This window comes from Cervus elaphus, chromosome 23 (genome assembly GCF_910594005.1).
Source record: "Cervus elaphus chromosome 23, mCerEla1.1, whole genome shotgun sequence".
Classification (NCBI taxonomy): domain Eukaryota; kingdom Metazoa; phylum Chordata; class Mammalia; order Artiodactyla; family Cervidae; genus Cervus; species Cervus elaphus.
The window spans coordinates 72,333,202-72,350,775 of NC_057837.1; the positions used below are offsets into that span (position 1 = coordinate 72,333,202).

Sequence of the window (17,574 nt, forward strand, 5' to 3'; positions counted from 1 at the left end):
CTTCCACTGTGGCAGGCATGGGTTTCGATCCCTGATTGAGGTGCTAAGATCCTGGCATGGCCAAAACATAGAAAATAAATAAATAAATGTGCAGTTGCTTACTCACGTCTGACTCTTTGCGACCCCATGGACTGTAGTCTGCCAGGCTCCTCCCTCCATGGAATTTTCTAGGCGAGAATACTGGAGTGAGTTGCCATTTCCTCCTCCAGAGGAGCTTCCCAGCCCAGGGATTGAACCTGTGTCTCCTGCATTGGCAGGCAGCTTCTTTACCACAAGGGCCACCTGGGATGGTTTAGTTGCTAAGTCATATCCGACTCTTGCAACCCAGGAGACCAGGGTTTGATCCCTGGGATGGGAAGATCCCCTGGAGAAGGGAATGGCTACCCACTCCAGTATTCTTGCCTAGAGAATTTCATGGACAGAGGAGCCTGGTGGACTACAGTCCATGGGGTTGCAAAGAATCAGACATGACTGAGTGACTAACACCAGTTGTATTTTAATAACATGTAGCTAAGCTTCACATCAGCACGTTTTGATTTATCCTTTAATAAACCTCTTCGACATGGAGAATTTCTAGGGATGCAGTTGCCACCAGCACACAGGGTCTCGGGAACACAGGTTCACCAAGAGGGTCAGTTCCTAACAGCTTGGAATCTTTGGTACTTGCTCCAAGTACAGTTCCTGCCTCCAACGCCACAGTATCACATATTTCTGCATCTCACGAGTAGATTGAAAAAAAAAAAAAAACCAATGACTGTAGAGTGATGGAGAAGATGAAGATACAGGGAGTTCAAGTCTGCCATCCCAGGTGACTTCTTGAAATTTTAATTTGTTTAAAATTTAGAAAAGTCAAACAGTGTAGACTGCGAAGGGTAACATTTTCGCATGGTAAGTGCAAATTCTAGTTCATAAATGAACTATATTTGTTTCTTCTCACATTGATGACTGATAACACTTTGTTATAGGAAGGTGGTGGGTATTCCAAAACTGATCCACCCTGGGTGTAGAATACCCTAAGCCTGCCTCTAACTCAAACAGGAGCCTGAATAAACAACACTGTTTCTCCTTCTCTCCAAGTCTGGGGACCCGCAACCCTCACCCTCAGCCACTTCCTCCAGCAGTAAATGATCAAATCCCACATTTTTATCTTCAACCTCTCTTCATATTAACTCCTCGTCCTGGAATTGCTCCCAGTATCAAGTCACTCTTCTTCCGTGCCAACTGTGCTTTCCGGACTCTTCTGCTGGCCAGCTCCATCACTTTGAGGTTTGGGATACTGGGGGAGATGATGGGGACCAAAGCCTTCTCCAGTCACACTTGACACCACCTCTAGTATTACCTTTGCCAAATTCTACAGTCAAAGCTCATGTCTTTATACCTTCCCCCTCCTAGTGATACTGGTGGTGAGGTTTTAAAAAATATCTACTTATTTATTTGGATGCACCGAGGCTTGGTTGTGGCTTCGCAGGATCTTCGTTGGGGCATGTGGGGTCTGCACTGTTTTTCTTTTACTTCCAGTATTCTTTTTTTAATTGGAGTATAACTGCTTTACAATGTTGTGATAGTTTATGCTGCACAACAAAGTGAATCAGCTACGTGTGTGTATATTAGTCACTCAGTCGTGTCCGACTCTCTGTGACCCCATGGACTATAGCCCTCCAGGCTCTTTCATTCATGGAATTTTCCAGGCAAGAATACTGGAGTGGGTTGCCATTCCCTTCTCCGGGAGATCTTCCCAACCCAGGGATCGAACCTGGGTCTCCCACATTGCAGGCAGACTCTTTACCATCTGAGCCACCAGGGAATCAGCTATATGTATGTATATATATCCCCTCCTTCTTGAGCTTCCCTCCCACCCTGACTCCCATCCCATCCTTCTAGGTCATCACAGAGCATCAGGATCTTTCGCTGTAGCCTGTGAACTCTTAGTTGCAGCCTGTGGGATCTAGTTCCCTGAGCAGGGATCAAACCTGGCCCCCTGCATTGGAAGCTCAGAGTCTCTGGCGGTGTGAATTTCATGTGTCTTACCCCCTCACGTGTGACACTGCTCCCCTCCTCACTGTCAGCTCCAGACACAGAAGGCGTTCTTGGCTCCCAGAATAGGCCCTGCCAGCACGCGGTCCCCCACCTCTAGGCTTCTATGTGCTGTTCCCTCTGCCTGGAGCATCGCCCTCTCTCACTACCTTTATCCCTGGCTCCCGCTTCAGAGAGCTCACCCTCACCCTCTGTCTGAACAGGACCCTTCCTCTATATTCCCTGAAATTCCACCTGCCCCCTCTTACTGTCCTTTCCCCCTCTCAGCTTACCTCCTCTTCAGGAACTGGAGACGGCCTCAGAGTTGATTAAATTCAACAAAAAGGATTTGGTTCTTGCAGATCACTGTTGAGGACCCCAGCATGTAGCAGGGCCCAGCAAGAGCACACACTAGGTCCAGCCCGCGTGGGCTCAGCCACCGCAGGTCACCATCCACAGCTCGGCAAGCAGGCCATGGGGAGGCTCCTGATTGCCAAAAGCAAACGGGCCGCCCAGGGAAGTTTTGCTGTGGGTCACACCCGCTTCTGGACGGCTGCCAATCTTCCTGCCAGAAACCGCAGGCCCGCTGAAGCTGCCGGGAGTCCGGACCACGGGGCTTGGGAGGACTTGGGTCAACTCTGCAAGGGGGGTGTCTGCAGAGCACTTTCTGGATCCACAGCACCCCCTCCACTGCCGGGGTCGGCCAGGGGGTCTGGGGCAGGGCTCCAGCAGCAGTTTGGGCAGGCCCTTTGGGGCTGGGAGGAGCTAGTGAGGCCCCTGCCAGCCTGTCACAGGCTCTCAGCATTGGCACTGGCTCTGACTTTCACACACACACACACACACACACACACACACACACACACGCACACACACTGGCAAGCGCCCCCGTGGTGGCCTCGGAGGTCTCACCTCCAGGTAAATGGGCTCATCAGTGGGAAGATGAGGATGGGAGAGAAACAGGGCTACAAAGGCCAGAGTGTATGTGTGTGTGTGTGCATGTGTGTGTGTGTGTGTGTGTGTGTGTGTTCGTGTGCCTGGGAGTGACCTCACAGCCGCCGGAACATAAAGACTTACAGGTCCTGCCTCCGAGGCTCAAAGCTGGCTCCGTGGGGGACACAGTGACATGCGAGGCACATTTCAGACCCACCTCCTCGCCTTCTCCCTCCTCTGTCTCCTCTCCAAGGTAAGGGGGCCCCGGGCCCTGAAATGTACTGCTGGCTTCCTTGGTGTGGTGGGGGAGATGTGAAATCACGGTCAAGGACCCCCTGGAAGAATTCCTGTGGGCCTCCTGTGATGGGACTCAGCTGAGCTTCCCTCCCAGGTGCCCAGAGAGCTGCCTCCCTCTGGCCAAGTCTGCTGTGTGACCTCAGACAATCCCTTCCCCTCTCTGAGCCTTAGCTCCTTCCTCAGGTAAATGGGTATAATGTCCATGAGGCCTTTGGGAAGGTCATTTATCATAGTTCATCTCCAGAGCCTAGCACAGGACCTAGAATATGACAAATGCTTAAGAGAGGATTTTTATGACTATCAATCCCTAAAGTCCCTCTGCAAACAGAAGTTGGTCCCCTCATTATAAATAGGGAGCCTCAAGAGGGGGACTGCTTTATCTAACTAGGAGCCAGGATTTGAATGGATGTTGGGTGCCTAGCCCATTGGAAGGTTCATACGAAGGCATTAATGCTGTTCGGCCCTCGGGTAGTGAGTGGCCTGCTGACCCTAGCTGGAGGGGGTAGGGAGACAGCTCTAGAGAATAAAGACCTTCTCCTGTGGGATATTTTCAAAGGGCCCGTTAGGCATCCACCTTGCCTAACATGCCCAACAACCTCATCAGGAATGATTATTTCCTGTTTTCAGTCAAGCAAGGCTCAGAGAGGGTAAGCAACTTGCTTGAGGCCACACAGCATTGGAGCAATAGAGGAGACAGACCAGAACAGGCCTGGGTGTGAGGAGAGGGGACTGCAGTCTGTATCTCTCCACCTCCAACCTGGACCAAGGCCACAGTTGCTGAGCCTGCCATCACCTTAACAAATGCCAAGTTCCTGGTGTCATGGGGATTGGCCCTGCTGCAAGCTATGATCTCACTATATTTTCATGCTCTTTTGAGAATCACAGGCAGGAACGCCTCTCTCCTGGGTCCAAGCAGTGGTTGGGGGAAGGCTGAGAACCCTGCTGGCATCCTAACCCTGCTTTTTATTCTTCCGAACCGGATGAGCAGGAGATGACGCCAGGAAGGGTAGCTTGGGTAGTGGGAACTGGGGACTTGGGGTTCTGGGCCTGGGATTAAAGGCAAGGTCAAAATGAAGCAGTCCTAGACTCCCCGTTCTCTCCCCCAGCCCTCCATTCTGCCCAGGCCCCAGGGAGCCAGGCAGCATCCCACACAGAACACAGGGACTTAGTCATCACGCACATGAAAGCCGTGACAATCCTCAGAGAGAGAACTGCAAGTCTCGCAGGCGGGCTGTGAGCTCCTGAGCTCAGGCCTGTGGACAGAGGCAGGTGGTAGAGACCTGGAAACAAACCAGGCCACATTGACCAGAAGCTGGCCATGACCTCATTAAATCCCTGACTCCAAGACAGGTGGTCTCCACCCCATTTTACTGAGGAGGACACCTCCCCTCTCCTGATGCAGCAGCGAAGTGTCCAAGGCCACACAGCAAGTCAGTGGTAGAACTTGGATTTCAACTCTCGCCTGGAAGATTCCCTGTCCAGGGCTCTTGCCCCACTGGGGACCACAGCAAAGGTCTGGGAGAACCAAGTGTGATGGGACAGCTTGAACATAGAGACGGGCTGGTTGGAAAGGGAATAGAGATAGAGCCTAGACAGGACCTGTCTCTCCTTGGCTGTGCTGAAACACCCTCCCTGACTTGTCCCCATCCCTCTTGAGCAAACAGTAAGTTGATGCAGAGGCTGAGCTGGCATCAGAGCCATAGGTGACAAGAGGTGGGTGTCGCAGTTAAGAGCCTGGGCTTGGATCCACATGAGCCTTGATTCTGTTCCTGATCTACCTGTTACTGGTGATGTCACTATACAACTTTAAGCTTCGGTTTCCCTGTCTTTGAAATGGGTATAATGCTGGATTTCCCTGGCAGTACAGTGATTAAGACTCCGTGGTCCCTCTGCAGGGAGCATGGGTTCAATCCCTGGGGAAATAAGATCCTGCATGCCACAAGGTGAGCCAAAAAAATAAATAAAATGGGCATAACGCTGTAGCTCCCACTGGAGGGTTAAACTAGCATGTTACACAGCTCAGCGCACCGTGCGCCCGTGGTGAGTGACAGCCACAGTCATCGGAGTCATCAGCGGTCCCTCCTGTAGATCCAGCCTTGTCAAGCTTGCCCGGTAGAGAGAGCCCAAAGTGAGAACCCAGGTGCAAAGCACATGGCTTATGTCCTGGCACCTCTGCTTTCAGGAGGAAAGGACCCAAGAGCCAGTTCTGGTCAAAAGCCCACCCCCTCACTCTGCTTACTTCCCCCCAACCCAGGGAGCTCAGCCTCTGAGGGTTTAGAAGGGAAACCCAAAGTCCGGCTGATTGTTTCTCAGGTCAATGCCATGTGGATCACATCTGAATTTATGAAAATGCAGATTCAGAGTCATAAGGAAGGGCCCTAGATGCTGCATGTCTAACAAGCTTCCAGGTGATGCTGCTGCTGTGGGTCCACATCATACTTTGAGGGGTTGAGGCTAGACCATCCTCTCTAGAGCCTGATGTCACCCAGTCTCCTGCTTGAAATGCCCCCAGAGATGGGAACTAGCCCTCTGGCGAGGCTCCAGGCACAGAGCTGCACACTTGCATCTATTGTTACCAGTGCCATCGCTGATGGGCCCCGTCATTGCATCCTGGTCTGCAACCCACCCTCCCACACACACACCGGAGGTTGGTCTGCTAGTTTGGGGCGGCCCCTAGTGGCCATGATGGGAACTGCAGGCCATAGAGAGGTTTGCAGGACTCGGAGTCCCGGGGTGGGAAAGGCAGGGATTAGGGCAAAGAGGTCATTGCCTGCTTTGGGGCCACACACAGGACATAGGAGGTTATTAATTTCACCTTCCTAAACTGCATCCACTTCTTACATCCTCTATACAAAACCCTCCAGCCCTCCAAGGATCCACAGATGAGGTGGGTCACTGGGAACCTCTTGAATTATGCGTGGCCCTCGGTCCCTACCTTCCAATGGACATATGGGGAACCCAGAGTACCTGGTTTCTGGTTTGGTTGTTTCTCTGTCCTAAGTGAGGAGGGGCAGTCAGGACACTTGGGTTGATACCTTGAGCCTGCCCCCAGGGGTGGGACCCTGGCTGGGGTTTTTCCCTGTTACAGGAAGTCCACACCCACTCTGGGTCCGTGGGTCTTCAGTGGGGAAGCACACTCCCAGCCCTGTAGCTAACCCACGGGGACTGTGTCCCTTCCTCTCTCTGGAACTCAGTCTCCCCATCTTTACATGGCTGGGGGAGGGACTAGGGTGGAGGTGAGGTACCAGTAACCTAGCTGTGCATCAAATGCCCCTGGATGGCTCGTTAAAAACATAGATTCCAGGGCTAGGCCTCTGGAAGCTCTGATTTGATAAGTCCCATGGGAGGCCAAGTTTCCTGGCTGATTTGAGGCTCATCTGGAAACATATTCTAGATTGTTCCAAAGATCAAAAACATCCATGATACTGTTAGATTTATTCAGTCCTCAGGATAAATATCCACAGTCCTCCTGCTAGAAAACATATAGTACCCTGTCATTTTAATCCTACGTTCTGTTGCTTTTGCCTCTGTAAGTTCCCAGAAGGCAGAGGCTAAGCCCGCTATTGTAATTCACATAGCAGTCATCATAGCTAAATGCATGGAGCATCTCCTGCATGGCAGGCCGTGTACTAAAGGTTTTATACGCCTCATTTCATGTACTCCTCAGAACAATCCTCTGAGTTATACATTATTGCCCCCTCTTCACAGATGAGGCAGTTGAGGCTCAGAGAGCTTAAGTAACTTGCCCAAGGCTGCTCTGCTAATAAGCAACAGAGTTAAGCCTGGAATTCTAATCCAGAGCCCTTGCTCAGGACCACAATGCCATGCTGTCTCATACAGAGTGATGGGGGGGTGCTGGGGTTCAAGGCCAGGTCTATGTGACTCCAGGGCCAAGGTGTGGACACTACTGCACAGTCTGGCAGAGAAGGAGTCAGTCGTGAAGGTCTCACTGCCCGCCTTGAGTGATCTTGGCTGAGGGGGTCTCTGTCTCTGCAGGTGTGTGCCCAGCTGTGTCCCACACCATGTGCCTGTCCCTGGCCACCACCCCAATGCCCACCGGGGGTGCCCCTGGTTCTGGACGGCTGCAACTGCTGCCGGGTATGTGCGCGGCGGCTGGGGGAGCCCTGCGACCATCTCCACGTCTGCGACCCCAGCCAGGGCCTGGTCTGCCAGCCCGGGGCGGGCCCTGGAGGCCGGGGGGCCGTGTGCCTCTGTAAGCAGGTTTGCGGGTCTGGTGGAGGGGGTGGTGGGGAGGGGGTCAAGGCCTTCAGGTCCTGAGTCCAGGAGAAGTCCTTCTCATTCCCAGCCAAACCTGGTGACACAAGGTTCCCTAAGCCCACTCCCCACTTCTTTTCTTTTGTCTTTGCTCGGATCACACCCACCACCCAAACAGCCTACCTCCCTTCTTATCCATCCAGATCTAGCCATCTTTCAAAGCCGAGGGCAAACACCTCCTCCCCTGAGCAGTGCTCCCAGATTCTTCAATCCAGAGGTCACCACCCTTTCTCAGAACCCTGGACACCCTTGGGAATATGAAAGGGCAGCTCTCTATTTCGGGCGTAAGATGTATCAGGCCCTGTGCTAAGCACTTACCTCCTAAGTCACACAATCCTCACAATAATCCTTTGGGGTAAGTACTTTCAGACCCATTTTATAGATGAGGAAACTGAGGTGCCACAATACTAACAGACATGTTTAACGTTACACAGCTGAGGACTGGGTCAAACAGGCTCTGAAGCAGCATTCTGTTCTGTCTTTTTCTGGGGTCGGGAGCCCTTGAACCTGTGAATCCTGAGTTTGCTATCTGCTAGCAACCTTGAGCATGTTACACTTCCCATCGCTCTACTCTTGTGCCCTCTGGGTGGGCTTTAGGTCAGGGTTTCTCAACTTTGCTCCCGGGTCATTTGAGACTGAGTGATTCTCTGCTGTGGGATGCAGTTCTGTGCATGGTAGGAATTAAAGCAGCATCCCTGGTCTCTACCCGCTGGATGCCAGTAGCACCCCAAACAGCAAGTTGTGACCATCTCCCTTCAGCTGTTGCCTGGGGAGAAAAATCACCCCCAGTGGAGAACCACCACTTTAGAGAAATAGAAAAGGATGAGGGACTGTTCTGTGCTCTATTTTTTTTTTTTAAGTAATAAGCCTTATAGAGCACTTTACCACTCTCATCTTTGTGCATGCAGCACTTTAAAAAAAGAGTGGGAGAGAGAAAGGAAGAAAAGTTCATGAATCATTGACAATGAATCGATCTATAGAAAAAAAAAAACTTGTTAAAAAGAAAAACACAACTTATAGGGACTTCCCTGGTGGTTCAGCGGCTCAGCCTCCACATTCCCAACGCAGGAGGCGTGGGTTCGATCCCCGGTCAGAGAACTAGATCCCACATGCCACAACTAAAATGATCTTGCATGCCACAACCAAGATGGAAGACCCCGCGTGTTGCAACTAAGACCCAACACAGCCAAATGAATTTAAAAAAAGAAAACTTATAGACATAAAGTTATCAATGGTAAATCCCTGTTAGATACTTTTTTATGATAAGGGGAGTATAATAATGAGAAAGGGGCAATGTGTTTTATAAACTTATAGATGATTGCTAATAAAAAGGTACCTAAAAATGTGGTTGCCCAAGGCAGAAGTGTTGCGGATGGAAGGACTGAAAGTTTGAGATAAGCAGATGTGAACTATTATATATAAGACAGATGGGATGGAGGGGACACATGTATGCCTATGGCTGGTTCATGTTGATGTGTGGCAAAAACCATCACAATATTGTCAAGTAATTATCCTCCAATGAAAATTTTAAAAAAGATGAACAGAAAGAAAGGTCCTACTGTATAGCAAGTGCATAGCACAGGGAACTATACTGGATTCCTTGTAGGTACACCATAGTGGAAAAGAATGTAAAAAATGTCTTTATGTGAATGACTGAGTCACTTTGCCATACAGCAGAGATTGGCACAACATTGTAAATCAAATATACTTCAATTTTAAAAATAAAATAAACATCACCTATGAAGGGAGAGAAAAATGTATCTAAAGAAAAAAACTCAGAAAAGCAACACTTAGCTTATAAGGCTGTCATCTAGATAAGCCATCACACATGTCAAGCACTTGGCAAAATTTGTTTATTGAACACATGCCTAGCACTTACCATGTGCCAGGCACTAGAGTTTCAAAATATCACCTCATTTAATCTCCCAACAACCATATGAAGTAGCTCCTAATGTCATCCCCATTTTGGAAATGGAAAAAAAGAGGCCCAGAGAGGTTAAGTAATTTGCCCCAGGTCACACAGCTCAGAAGTGGCTGAGCTGGGATTTGAACTCAAGGAGCTGACTCCACAATCTTTGTTTCTTTCACTCTACTGTCTGACACTCAGTATATGATTAGTTACTGTCACTAACTTTATTACGGGGCTTTTCTTATTCCACCTTGATTCAGACTTTAAATACCTGGAAGCCAAAAATTTATTTGGTCCTTGCTCCTTCCTGCAACTTCCAGCTCTGGTTGGGTGACACCAAATGTGCCTCTTGAATGTATAATGAATTACAGGTGCTCATGAATGTGTAATGATGGGTACTGAATTTGGAGGCTGGGAGCTGGAGAAGCCACAGGTGAGGCAGAACTAAGACTTCACAGAGGCTGAGTCTAGGTCTTGGCTCTGGAGGGAACATGCTGGCCCAAATCTCTCCTCTCACCCACTATTTTGGACAGTCCTTCTCTGAGGGGACCGCCTCTGAGCTGTGTGCACCTTCAGTGTGGCTCGCTTTCTTTTAAGATTTTTTTTTTTTTTTTTGATGTGGACCATTTTCAGTCTTTATTGAGTTTGTTACTGTATTGTTTGTTTTATGCTTTGGTTTTTTGACGTTGAGGCATGTGGAATCTTAGCTCCCCAACCAGGGGTCGAACCCGCAGCCCCTGCATTGGAAGGCTAAGTCTTAACCACTGGACACCAGGGAAGTCCTTCTCCTTCACTTGAAAAGCACAGCTTCCCCCGCTCAGCTAAGGGCAACTCCATCTTTTCTGTGGCTCAGCCTCAAACTCTGAAGTCATCCTTGACTTCTCTTTTGTCTTTTCCCACATCCCACTCACTCCCCAGCAGTCAACTCTTCACAATATTTCCACCGGGTCTGATCCCCACCGTAACTCATCTGGATTTTGCAGAAGCTCCTTAACTGTCTCCTTGCTTCCGTCCTCGGCCCCTAGTCTGTTCTCAGCACAGCAGCCTGAGGGCTCCTTCATATATGTCAATAAGATCACAGGTCAAGTCCCTCCTCTGCCTAAAATCCTCCCACAGCCTCCCATTTTCTCAGAGTAAGAGCCAGAGCCCTCTCAGCGGGCGACAAGGACCCTGCTCCTGTTTCCTCTCTGACCACATCTAACTCCCTCTCTCTCTCCTGCTCTCTGCTCCATCCTCACTGGCCTCCCAGATATCCCAGGCACGCTCCCACCTCAGGGCCTTTGCACAAGCTGTTCCTGCTACCGGCACCCTTTCCCCCAGATTTCTGCATGGCAAGTTCTGTCACCTCCTTCACATCTTTACCCAAACACCACTTTCTCAGTAAGTCCTTCCCTGATCACCATGTTTAAAAACTACAACCCTGCTCTGCTCCTCAACCCTGCCCTCCTTTATTTTTTGAGCACTAACCGCCATCTGACATCACAAACTCAACTTTGTTTCTTGTGTTTGCTTCCACTAGAGCGAAAGCTCCAATGAGGGCAGGATTTTGGCTGCTTTTAGGCATTGCTATGTCACAAGTTGCCTTGAACAGTGTCTGGCACATAGTAGGCGCTCATAATTGTTGAATGCATGAATAATAAAGACAGTTCTGGTGGGGCTTGTGTAACAGGTACCATTTGGTGGGGTAATGGTGCAGTAACAGGCACCAATTATGGAGCGGGTACTATGAACAAGTCCTTTATATACGTGATTTCATTTTATCCTTAATAATGAGGTCCTATTATTATCCCTATTTTGAGTGTGAAGGAAATGGGGCTCAGAGAGGTTGAGTCGCCTGCCTCAGGTCCCACAGTGTACAAGTGTGTGCACGCTAAGTTGCTTCAGTTCTTTCAACCCCATGGACTATAAACCACCAGGCTCCTCTGTCCACAGGATTCTCCAGGTAAGAATACTGGAATGAGTTGCCATCTCCTTCTCCAGGGGATCTTCCTGAACCAGGGATCCAACTTGCATCTCTTACGTCTCAAGCACTGGCAGGCAGGTTCTTTACCAATGTGCAAGTGGGTGCAAAAAAAAAAATAAATAAATACCCTGTTGCTCCTTCTCCTGCAAGGGACTCTCAGAGGGAAAGAGGGATGCAGAAATTACCAGATCACAAGATTATGCCCTGAAGTTATTTGGGGGAAGTTGCTGGACAAGGAGACCATTGGAGACAGCTCAGAAGGAGAAGGGTTTTGCGCGTGTGTATAGGTGTGGGGGTCTTACAGCAAGTACATTTGGAGGTGCCTCATGGTGTCTGGGACCATGCACATGATGCACACAGACCCAGGGTGGGGAGCAGCTGCAGAGGGATCATTAACCCCCCCACCCCCACCCCAATCAGCTTTGAGCTGGACGACCCAGGAGAGATGCCAGGAAACCTTGCTAAAATTATTACCCCCTGGGATTTGAACCAGGTCTATGTGGTTCTGAAATTCCTGCATGTGTGTGCACCTATTTGAGGTTTTTCTCAGCAGACCTGAGAAAAGCAGCTTCCCATGAGTCTTGTCCCCCAGATCTAGCTGAAGTGCCACCCACATCTCCAGGAAACCCTCCTTTCTCTGCACTTCCTGAGTGGCTCACGGACACCTCTGCGGGGCTCTCGCTTTATTCTGTCCTGGAGATGCAGCGTCCACACCTGTGCCCTGCACTGACCCTTGAGTCCCCCTGGGTAAGAACTGGCTCTCGGGCCTGTCTGGGAGCACAGTGGGTGGTACCCAGGAAGGACGCAGTGTATCTGAAGGGAACAAGGAATCACAGCTCTTACCAGTGTCTCTCGTGTGCTGAGTCTTGTGCCAGGCATTCATTCCAGGGGCATTTCCTGCGGTTCTGTGTGTCCCACCTCTGCTCTGAGCTGGCACAGGAGAAGCCACGATGAACACTGTCAGCCCCAGCCCTCCAGGAGTTCACACCCAGTGACGGAAGAGGCTGTGATGCCCATAATATTTGAGGGCTTCCTCCAAAGAGTGTTTCTTGAATTCCTAACCCCGTGCTAGATGCTGTGTCACTGAAGGTTCTAATTACTGTTCTCATCATTGCTATTGTTAAAGTGACTCAGAGAAGTTTAGTCACTTCCCCCAAGTCACACAGCTAGCAAGTTAAACCCTGACCTGACGGTGATAACTGTAATACAGCAGATGGACAAGGAAAGCTTGTGGCATGAAATCTCAGTGCATATATAATAGTCATGATATTTTATATATTTATATTAAATAATGTATATTACTAATTATATTATATATGGGCTTCCCAGGTGATGCTAATGGTATAGAATCTGCCTGCCAATGAAGCAGATGCAAGACACACCAGTTTCATCCCTGGGTTGGGACGATCCCCTGGAGAAGGAAATGGCAACCCACTCCAGTATTTTTGTCTGGAAAAACCCCATGGACAGAGGAGCCTGGCAGGCTACAGTCCATAGAGTTGCAAAGAGTCGGACATGACTGAGCACTTGTCAGCAATCCATTAATATTTATATTATTAATAATATATAATAATTTATACTAATAAGAACAACAACAGAGCAGGTAGGTCTGTTGAAGTTCTCCTTCATGTTGTATCCATTACATATACTATTCATTTAGTCTATACCACACGTGTGAAATAAGTACTATTATAACCCACTTTGGGCTTCCCTTGTGGCTCAGCTGGTAAAGAATCCGCCCGCAATGTGGGAGACCTGAGTTCGATCCCTGGGTTGGGAAGATCTCCTGGAGAAGGGAAAGGCTACCCACTCCAGTATTCTGGCCTGGAGAATTCCATGGACTATACAGTCCATGGGGGTCACCGAAAAGAGTCGGACAGACTGAGCCACTTTCACTTCACTTCAAAACCCACTTTGCAGGTGAGGAAACTAAACCCAGAAGTAGAATTCACTTGCTAGAATCCATAGCTAGCTAAGGAGCTGAAGCCAGGCCAGTCTTCCTGCAAAGCCTGTTTCAGAATGCAGCCTGTCACGCTGTCTTCCTGCGGGTGACAGGACAGGACCGCGATGACTGGGGTGGGGTGGGGGGTGGAGGAGGGGCGGAGCCCCCTGCAGCGCTCACTTTCCCCAAGGGCTCTGCGTCCCCAGCGCCTCCACACCAGCTCTGCAGAGAGGATCCAGCGGAGGACGCGGCGGGCACAGCCCTGCCCAGGGAAAAGCTGGGAGGTCGCCGATGGAGGTCCGGTTTTTCCTCCGCAGGGGGAGAGGATGACGGCAGCTGCGAGGTGAACGGCCGCCTCTACCGGGACGGGGAGACCTTTCAGCCTCACTGCAGGCTCCGCTGCCGCTGCGAGGACGGCGGCTTCACGTGTGTGCCCCTGTGCAGCGAGGACGTGCGGCTCCCCAGCTGGGACTGTCCGCACCCCAGGAGGGTGGAGGTCCCGGGCAAGTGCTGCCCGGAGTGGGTGTGCGACCAGGGAGGGGGGCTGGGGGTCCAGCCGCTCCCAGCCCAAGGTGAGTGCCGGGCTGGTCCCGGGCTGGTCCAGGGCTGCCTGCGTGGTGGGGGAGGGCGAGGGGCGAGGGGCGGGGGGCGGGAGGGGGAGGGGTTGGGGGAGGGGTTGGGGAGGAGGTGGGGGAGGGGCGGGGCGGGGCCTCTTAGGTCCGAGGACAACTGGACACATCAAAGCCAAGGTTATACTGACAAAAGCTAGGAGGGGCAGGTGGCTAAGGGGACTCTTCGGAAAGTGGAACTGACCAAACAAGATGCAGAGGTGCAAGTGTATAATTTTAAGTGACACACAATTAAAAATAAAAATTGGCGGCAGAGTAGAGAGAGGAAAGGAGGGTTAGGACACTTGAACCAAGTTCTCACATTTCACAGCCGAGTTATAATATGGAGGTAAGTTATTATAATATAGACTATCATTGTACTGACATGGATACATATTAATATAACACAGTTTAAATATTACATAATAGTATTAATATGTCGTTATTGGGGTTTATTAAAAGAGGAATTCTAAACTGAATGAGGCAAGGTGGTTGCCTCCGGGATGTGGGCCTAGGGGTGGGCAGGAAAGACAGTGACCTCAGCCTGTAAACTCTTGAATTTGAGAGATTATGTTATGTATGGTAGGTCACTAGGAGTTTTGTTTTTTAATTTTTTAAATTTATTTCTAATTAGGGGGAAATTGCTTTACAATGTTGTGCTGGTTTCTGCTATACAACAATGCAAATCAGCCATAATTACACATATTGTCACTAGGGAAACCATTATTATTATTATAGGAATATGATTTGTTAAGGCAACCGAAGAGAGCATTGGTTGCATAGAAGACGGTGCCACAGCAGAGGCAGTAGAGCATGGTGGCCTAAGCACAGAGTCTGCCTGAGTTCTAAGCCCAGCTCTGTGACTCTGAGAAAATCGCTTAACTCCTCTGAGTCTCAGTTCCTCCAATTATGAGAATAAGAGCATCCGCCTCAGAGAACTGTTGTGAAGCCTGGATGAGTAAATACAAGCAAAGTGGTTAGGACAGAGCCTGGCACACAGCATTCCAGGGTCTGTTAGCTGTTATCCTCCCAACAATGGAATAGGATACATCTGCTTAAATATTGGGCTGGCCAAAAAATTCCTTCGGGTTTCCCTTAAGCTGATGCAGACAAACCCGAAGGATCTTTTTGGCCAACCCAGTGAATGCCAATGGGTTTGCCTTACATATAAAAAGCAGGACAGGGCAACGTATATGTAATTTGAACTCCACTGTGTGTGTGCATATGTGTGTGTCTACAGTCATATGAACACACAGACACCCTACATACTACACACGTGCATATAACACAAGGTGTATAAATCAGGGCACCAGTGACATTTGAGCCGGGTTATGTCTTTGTTGTGAAAGGATGTCCTGTGCAGCGTGGGATGTTTAGCAGCATCTGTGCTAGACATCAGTGGCCCCCACCCCTCACTTGTGACCAGTAAAAATGTTTCCAAACATTGCCAAGTATCTTCCCGGGGGCAAAATGGTCCCCAGTTAAGAACCACTGGTTACAAAAGAACAGAAGGAAGGGCACAAAATATTAACAGAGCCAGCAAGACTGGAGGAGGAGGAAAAGCGAGGCCACGGTGAACCTGCCACCCTGTTCCAGACCTGGCCTCGCAGTCACTAGTATCCCTGCCGCCAGGCCACGGGCAGCGCCACACTCACAGGCCCCAACCTCCTCCCTGGACGATGCTACTTATCACAGGACTTGTGGAGGACACAGAAGCGAGACACTCGCCCTTTACTGGAGGACCGTCATGGTCAATCCCACCATAGCTGCCTGATAACCAATATTTCGGAAGTGATGACAATAACCAGGCACTGTGTTAAGCACTTCACCTCCACTCTTTTATTTACGCCTAACGATCAACTATTAGGAAATTTACTTGGGAAGAGACCGAGGTCCAGAGAGGTTAAGCAACGTGACCCAGATTGCACCGCAAGCCAATGGGTGCATTTGGCTGCCTAACCTTGCCGAGCTGACCCCTCTCTCTCTCCCCCAGGATCCCAGTTTTCTGGCCTTGTCGCTCCCCCAGTCCCTGGCCTCTCCTGCCCGGAATGGAGCACCGCCTGGGGTCCCTGCTCGACCACCTGCGGCCTGGGCGTGGCCACCCGAGTGTCCAATCAGAACCGCTTCTGCCGCCTGGAGACCCAGCGCCGCCTGTGCGTAATGGGGCCCTGCCCACCCGCCAGGGGCCTCAGCCCAAGGAGAAGAGCCTTTTAGAGCCAGGCTGAGGATGGAGACTCGATGTCAGCTGCTCGGCAGGCAGTCTGGGCTGCAGGCCACAGTCCAGCTTGGGTCTGCCATCCGGGCCCTGGAGGACAAGCGTGTTCCCAAGCCAGCTGGTCCCTCTGGACCCTGAGATGCCGCGGGAAGCATGCCCCAGTCCCCCTCGCTCTCACTCACAGCCTGGGAGAATGACCAGATTTCTTCCGAGCCATTCACAGCCTTTATCAAAGACGCGCACAGAGCTTTTTCCAGGAGATGGGCAACCATCTCCCCCTTAATCATTAGACCGAAGCAGGTGCTGGGCTGGATGGGCTATTTTTCTAGCGGTGGGGCAAAGAGGGGCACAGAGATTCTCAGCCTCCTGCTTCCTTTCCTGGAGTGAGGTAGGAACATCCCTGAACACGTGTCTGTGTGTCAGACTTGTGCTGAGAAAACCCTCCCTCCCCACCCTGGGCAGAATTCAAGGATTGAATTCTATGTAAAAATCACAAGGTGAAATCACCCTGTTCTGAAGACAGTCAAAATGGGACCCTTTAAATGTCCCTTAAAGGGACTCATCAAACTCAACTCGTATTAGTAAGAATTAACCGTTTTCATGACTCTGCAATGCGCCAGGCCAAGCTACACGTTATACAAGTCAGTGCTGGGAAACATTTTGGACCAGAGAAAAGCAGGGGAGGATGAAGAATGCCTCCCAGAAACTGGGGAACACGGCCTGAAATAAACCAACCCACGTGTGAAATCCTGTTTAAGTCGCATGTTTTATTGTTTTGTTGTTGTCCATTTGCTCAGTTGTGTCCGACTCTTTGTGACCCCATGGACTGCAGCAAGCCAGGCTTCCCTGTCCCTTACCATCTCCTGGAGTTTGCCCAAGTTTAAAAGCAAACAAACAAAAATGCCACATACAAATGTTATGTCCTCTTCTGCAGTCTACCTGTATTTGTTTAAAAATAAAAACTGTGTTTTCATCAGAATCCCACCAGGACATTAAAATATATTCTTGGTATTTTACCAGGATTTCTTCTTATTAAACTAATCTGATTGAGGCATGATTCACACCCAGTTAAATGCACAGGTCTTAAGCGCATGGTTTCACAAGTCTTTACAAATGTATGTACCTATATGACCCACACTTCAGCCAAGGTGTAAAACATTTGCCTCATCACAGAACATTTCCTCTGAGGACTTCCCCAGTGGCCCAATGGTTAAGACTCTGAGCTGCCAATACAGGGAGCACAGGTTCAATCCCTGGTAGGGGAACCAAGATCCCATATGCCGTGTGGCACAGCCAAAGATTTTTTTTAAAAAGAAGGAAAAAAAGAAGAAAATTTCCTCTGGCCAGGTGATCCCCTCGACCCCCAAGGGCAACTGCTGTTCTGATTTCTATCATAGAGGAAGTGTTGTTATGTTCTTGAAC

The 17,574-nt window shown here is 50.0% G+C and overlaps 2 protein-coding genes across 3 annotated transcripts in view; one reads left to right on the forward strand and one right to left on the reverse strand.

The window, feature by feature from the left end:
* ADA (adenosine deaminase) overlaps positions 1 to 2,618 on the reverse strand; it is an 81,764-nt gene extending 79,146 nt beyond the window's left edge. For both annotated transcript variants that reach the window (XM_043883193.1, XM_043883191.1), the window contains exon 1: positions 2,307 to 2,618. The gene's annotated coding sequence lies outside the window, so the exon portion shown is untranslated. The remainder of the gene's footprint in view (positions 1 to 2,306) is intronic.
* Positions 2,619 to 2,751: 133 nt separating this feature from the next.
* CCN5 (cellular communication network factor 5) lies at positions 2,752 to 17,127 on the forward strand. Its single transcript, XM_043883194.1, has 5 exons — positions 2,752 to 2,928; positions 3,082 to 3,196; positions 7,237 to 7,453; positions 13,647 to 13,901; positions 15,931 to 17,127. Exons 2-5 carry the CDS (start codon positions 3,137 to 3,139, stop codon positions 16,149 to 16,151), a joined length of 753 nt encoding a protein of 250 aa, XP_043739129.1. The 5' UTR covers positions 2,752 to 2,928; positions 3,082 to 3,136; the 3' UTR covers positions 16,152 to 17,127.
* Positions 17,128 to 17,574: the final 447 nt, after the last annotated feature.

Coding starts and splice junctions, on each gene's coding strand:
- CCN5 (XM_043883194.1), top strand. CDS start 3,137: ATGCGAGGCACATTTCAGACCCACCTCCTCGCCTTCTCCCTCCTCTGT. Junction 7,454..13,646: donor CCGGGGGGCCGTGTGCCTCT/GTAAGCAGGTTT, acceptor TTTCCTCCGCAG/GGGGAGAGGATGACGGCAGC. Junction 13,902..15,930: donor CCAGCCGCTCCCAGCCCAAG/GTGAGTGCCGGG, acceptor TCTCTCCCCCAG/GATCCCAGTTTTCTGGCCTT.